This window comes from Epinephelus moara, chromosome 6 (assembly GCF_006386435.1).
Source record: "Epinephelus moara isolate mb chromosome 6, YSFRI_EMoa_1.0, whole genome shotgun sequence".
In the NCBI taxonomy this organism is placed as follows: domain Eukaryota; kingdom Metazoa; phylum Chordata; class Actinopteri; order Perciformes; family Serranidae; genus Epinephelus; species Epinephelus moara.
In genome coordinates, this window is record NC_065511.1 from 2,152,188 (window position 1) to 2,157,996 (window position 5,809).

The window sequence follows — 5,809 nt, forward strand, 5'->3', positions numbered from 1 at the left end:
GGATCATGAGTCCATACAAATATCATTGCCGTACAATCCAGTGAGTAAAGGATGAGGAAACAGAGTTATGCAGAGGGTGCACTTATGCTACTCGAGGTTCATTCAACAGATGAGATAGATCATTGTTTTTAGTATATTGGATAAATCGACCCCACACTTTTTGAAATGTCTCCTGTTTGTCCTTAAGAATGTAAGAAATTTTTTCCAGAGGTAAGCAAGAAGATAATTCCCTAAACCAAATGGCAATACCTGGCTTACTCGTGCTTTTCCATGTTAGAGCTATTGTCCTCTTTGCTTGTAAAAAACACATGTTTAAAAATATTTTTTCATGACATTTTACATTATGTACATCTGGGTAGAGGCCAGGTAGAAAGAGTTTGGGCTCTAGCTCTAATCTGATTGAGAGGATGTCCTGCACATTTAATCTAACCTCTTCCCAAAACTCCCCCACTCTTGGGCACTGCCATAAGCAGTGAAAAATAGTGCCCTTATTTACACCACACCTATTACAAGTGTCTGGAATATTCACATTAAATTTATTCAATTTTTCTGGAGTGATATACACCCTCATCAGCCAGTTATATTGTAGGATTTTTAAGCAAGTATTATCCGTCCCTGTCTGGGCTGCTTTACATGCATCTCGCCACTGTTCCAGTGTTAATTCCTCCTGTAGATCTGATTTCCATGCATTAAACTTAGAGTCAGAAGACTCAGTTGAGGAGGGTTTCAGTAAATCATAAAATTCAGAGATGATGCCCTTTCCGAAAGGATTTTTTATAAGAATTTTCTCCAATAGGGTCAGGGGCGGAAAGGACATGTATTGGTTTTGATTTGCTCTAATAAAACTCCTTAACTGAAGGTATTTGAAAAAATGTTTGCGAGGGATATTGTATTTCCTGATTAGCTCCTCGAATGTTAAGATATTCCCATTCTTACCATAAATGTCTTTTATTTGTTTTACGCCTCTATCCGCCCACAGTTTAAAACCTGCATCTGCTTTTCCTGGACTGAAAAAGTTATTACGCCAGATTGGGCTGAAACAGGAAAGGGAAGGGGAATCTTTTAGATATTTCCTGACTTCTTGCCAGACTCCTATGATGTTTTGGACTATAGGATTAGTGGAGAACTTTTTGAGTTTTTTAGGTTCATCTGAGTATAAGTAAGTGGGAAATGGAAGCTTTAGGGAGTGTGACTCAATATCCCTCCATGGTAGGGATCCATCTGTGGTGAAATAAAACATAAGCGTCCTTAGCTGGACTGACCAGTAGTACCATAGCATATTAGGGCACTGTAGCCCTCCTCTGTCATAGGGTAAGTATAAAAGAGATAAACGAAGTCTGGGGCGCTTATTGTTCCATAAGAAGTTATTGAATAGATTTTTCATTCTGGGGAAAAAGTTTGGAGGAGGTGGCAGGGGGATATTTGAAATAAATAAAGGAGTTTGGGGAGTATGTTCATTTTGAGTATGTTGATACCTATGAGAGAGACGTGGAGGCTAGACCATCTTTCGACAGTTTTAGAAATAGATGTAGTCACTGGGCTATAATTAACATTCACTATATTTTCTAGTTTAGGGGTGATTTGGATACCCAGGTAAGTAAAAGAATCCACTATTCTAAAATGGCGAGCAGAGATAGGTGGATTAGTCCTCTCCTCCGAGTTGAGAAGCATTATGGAGGATTTTGAATTATTAATTTTATAGCCCGAGATTTTGCCAAATAACTTGATTAAGTCTAGGAGGGATGGGATAGATCTGTCCAATTTTCTAAGAAAAAAATAATATCGTCAGCGTAAAGAGCTATTCGATGGTCAATTTCTCCCGTCCTTATACCTGTAATCATGTTATGCTCTGTCACAGCAATTGCGAATGGTTCGATTGCAGTTATGAATAGTAGGGGGGATAGAGGACAGCCCTGTCTACAGCCTCTATTGATCATTATTGGTTTTGAAATATTGTTGTTGGTAATAATTTCTGCATAGGGATTATTGTACAAAAGTTTAACCAGTTACAAAAACCCTCCCCCAGGCCAAAGCGTCCAATAATTTCAAATGAATAAGTCCATTCCACTCTGTCAAAAGCCTTCTCAGCATCTAGTGTTAAGAAGGCTGTATCTGACGCTCCCATCTGGTCATGCAAGATGTTCAAGACCCTTCTCACGTTGTGGAATCCCTGGCGGCCAATCACAAAGCCATTCTGGTCTTCCATTATTAGACCTAGTAATATAGACTCCAATCTTCTGGCCAAAATTTTGCAGAGTATTTTCAGGTCCGAGTTCAAAAGGCTGATCGGCCTCATGTTTTCGCATTTATTGTTGGCTTTACCAGGCTTTGGGAGTAGAGTAATCAGGGCACCCCTCAAGGAGGGAGGGAGTATCCCCTTTTGAAGAGACTCTGAACACATTTCGATGAGGGGTGTTCTAAGTTTTGATTCAAATTTTTTTGTAAATTTCGATGGGTAGGCCATCTGGACCTGCTGCTTTTCCAGAATTCATGCATCTTATTGCTGCCGAGATCTCTTCTAATGTCAAATTTGCCCCCAGCGATGACCTTTCACATTCCTCTATTTGGGGAACTAAGCTTGTTTAGGAATGAACATGAGCTATGATCCATTAGCCCTACATTTATTTCAGAGCTGTAGAGTCTTTCATAAAAGTCTTTGAATTTGTCATTTATGGCAACAGGATCTACGATGAGTTCCCCCTTATCATTTTTAAGAATGGTGATAGACCTTTCAGTTTGATGTTGTTTTATACGCCAAGCTAGAATTTTCCCCGTTTTTTCCCCTTGATCAAAAATGCATTGTTTCAGTTTTAATAAGTTATCAGCCGCTTTGGATGCTGTAATTTCATTGTATTGTGCTCTCAAAAGTAATAGATCCTGATGAATCTTAGGACATGGGTTTCTGAAATAAATATCCTCCATCGTTTTAATTTTTGCCTCTAATAATAATATTTTTTGTTTGGCTTTTTTAGATTTGGAGCTTGTAAAGTTAATTATCTGGCCTCTAAGAAAGGCCTTGAACGCCTCCCATCTAGTGCTTGCAGATGTCTCATGGTTTTAATTCCCATTTAAAACAAACCTCACGGACTGTTTTTTTTCATCTGCGTAATATTGCGAAAATTAGGCCTATCCTGACCCGAAAAGATGCAGAAAAATTGGTCCACGCTTTTGTTACCTCAAGGCTGGATTACTGTAACTCCCTATTATCAGGTAGCGCTAATAAGTCTTTAAAAACTCTCCTGCTAATTCAGAACACAGCGTCACGTGTACTAACAGGAACTAAGAAACAAAATCATATTTCTCCTGTTTTAGCTTCTCTGCACTGGCTCCCTGTAAAATCCAGAATTTAATTTAAAATCCTTCTAACGTACAAAGCTTTACATGGTCAGGCTCCGTCATAACTTAGAGAGCTCATAGTGCCGTATTATCTCACCAGAACACTGCGCTCTGAGAATGCAGGGTTACTCGTGGTCCCAAAAGTCTCCAAAAGTAGATCAGGAGCCAGAGCCTTCAGCTATCAGGCTCCTCTCCAGTGTAATCATCTTCCTGTTGTTGCCCATGAGGCAGACACCATCTCCATATTTAAGACTAGACTTAAGACTTTCCTTTCTGATAAAGCTTATAGTTAGGGCTGGCTCAGGCTTGCCTTGTACCAGCCCCTAGTTAGGCTGACTTAGGCCTAGTCTGACAGGGGACCTCCTATAATACACTGAGCACCTTCTCTCTCTCTCTCTCTCTCTCTCTCTCTCTCTCTCTCTCTCTCTCTCTCTCCTTTGCTAACACTCATGTCCTATTACTGCATCTTGCTAACTCAGAAGTACTGCATGTCACTAACTCAGCTTCTTCTCCAGAGCCTTTGTGCTCCACTGTCTCGTAGGTTAACTTATATCGCAGCGGTGCTTGGGTAGTGTGAGCTGTGTGGTTGTGCTGCTGCCGTGGTCCTGCCTGATGCCTCCTGCTGCTGTTTTCATTACTGTTATTATACACATATGATTATTGTCACATATGTATACTATCAGATATTAATACTTTCAACATATTGTACCACAATAGCCGTAATTAGAATTATAATATTATTACTTTAATTAATGTTGTTGTAAGCTACTGTCATTACCGTCTGTCCAGCATCTCTCTGTCTCTGTCTATCTCTCTGTTTCATTGTGTCATACGGATTGCTGTTAATTTATCATGTTGATCGTTCTGTACGTCATCTATTGCACGTCCGTCCTGGAAGAGGGATCCTTCCTCAGTTGCTCTTCCTGAGGTTTCTACCATTTTTTTCCCTGTTAAAGGGTTTTTTTGGGGAGTTTTTCCTTATCCGCTGCGAGGGTCCTAAGGACAGAGGGATATTGTATGCTGTAAAGTCCTGTGAGGCAAATTGTGATTTGTGATACTGGGCTTTATAAATAAAATTGATTGAAAATTGATTGATCACAAATTTAATGTTCGCAACCATCCTGAGAACCTTGCAATGTAATGAGTACTCAACAAACTGCACTTGCAGAGGTCACAGTAGCAGGGGCTTATTTATGTCACTAGAGAGTCTGAAGAGCTACTCAAAGATATGAAATTTAACATGTGGAAATAATGTACAAATTGCTTGTAGGAACACTGCAGAAATAATTGCTGACAGATGGTTTTTACTTGATGGTCTCCAGCATGGAGAGTTTAGGGATCTAAATGTAAAAATTGATTTTGTACCTGTGTCCATCAGGTTGACAAGAAGCGTGTGTGGGAGACGATGTGCCGGGAAAAACCTGATGTAGTGAAGGACCGTGAGACTGAAAGAGCTCTACAGAGAACTGCTACGAGGTGTCTATACATTTTTCTGTGAGGCTCTGTTGAACACTTTCCGGAAACAAGTTTCATTTCTTATCCCAGTGTGTATCTTTCTCTTCAGAGGGGTGGTGCAGCTGTTCAATGCTGTGAGGAAACACCAGAAAACAATCGATAACAGGGTGAAGGACGTTGGTGGCTCAGAGAGGAAGAAGGCCAAGCTTCTTTCATCTGTCTCTAAAAAAGACTTCATCAATGTTCTAAGAAGCACAGAGGGAGGGAGCGGAGTCACTGGCAAGACTGAAAAAATTGTAAGTTTAGTTGTGTCTTATGTTCTGTCTGTTTTCTTTTCGAGGTAACATGTATCCCCCCAAAAATGGAGTGATTGCTTTATCGCAATACATATTAGTGTAATAATAATAATAATAATAATAATAATGATGATAACACCCATCCATCTGTTAGTTTTCTATATCCTGTCGAGTCTCACGGAGAGATGAGAGAGTGTTAATAAGAGGATAAAGTAAAATGACAGTTTGATGAATTATATATTTAATGTTTTTAAAGAGAAAGTTCACCCCAAAATCAAAACCACATTTTCCTTTATCTGTAATGCTAGTCATTAGGGGTGGGAAAAAAAATCAATTTTTATATTAATCACAATTTTTTTTCTTATACGATTCTAAAAATCGATTTTCTCCCCAGAATCGATATTTTTCTATTTATTTTTTTCACCGATAACCAATACAATACATTTATTTTAAAACGCGCTCCTCTGGCTCTGATACAGCTGTCTCTATGCCTGAAGTCCCCACTCTTGGCTGTGTAAGGCTCATTTATGCTCAACGTTAAATACGGATCCGGATACGGACGGAGCCTTCTGTCCGTGCTCTGCGTTCATTTCGTCCGTATTTCTGCACGTTTCCATAAAGCTTACGGATACGGGCCAAATGGAGCAGTACCACCGGGAACCGTGGGGGCAGTGTTGCTGTCACTACCCGATACGTAGCTCTAGTGAGACACGAAGAAGAAA

General features: G+C 39.8%; 1 protein-coding gene across 4 annotated transcripts in view; it reads left to right on the top strand.

The window, feature by feature from the left end:
- Positions 1–5,809, top strand: part of rrp15 (ribosomal RNA processing 15 homolog) — an 89,411-nt gene that overhangs the window by 57,492 nt on the left and 26,110 nt on the right. For all 4 annotated transcript variants that reach the window (XM_050045860.1, XM_050045858.1, XM_050045861.1 and 1 more), the window contains exons 3-4: positions 4,715–4,812; positions 4,901–5,087. In XM_050045860.1, the coding sequence (XP_049901817.1) occupies positions 4,715–4,812; positions 4,901–5,087 (285 nt within the window). The remainder of the gene's footprint in view (positions 1–4,714; positions 4,813–4,900; positions 5,088–5,809) is intronic.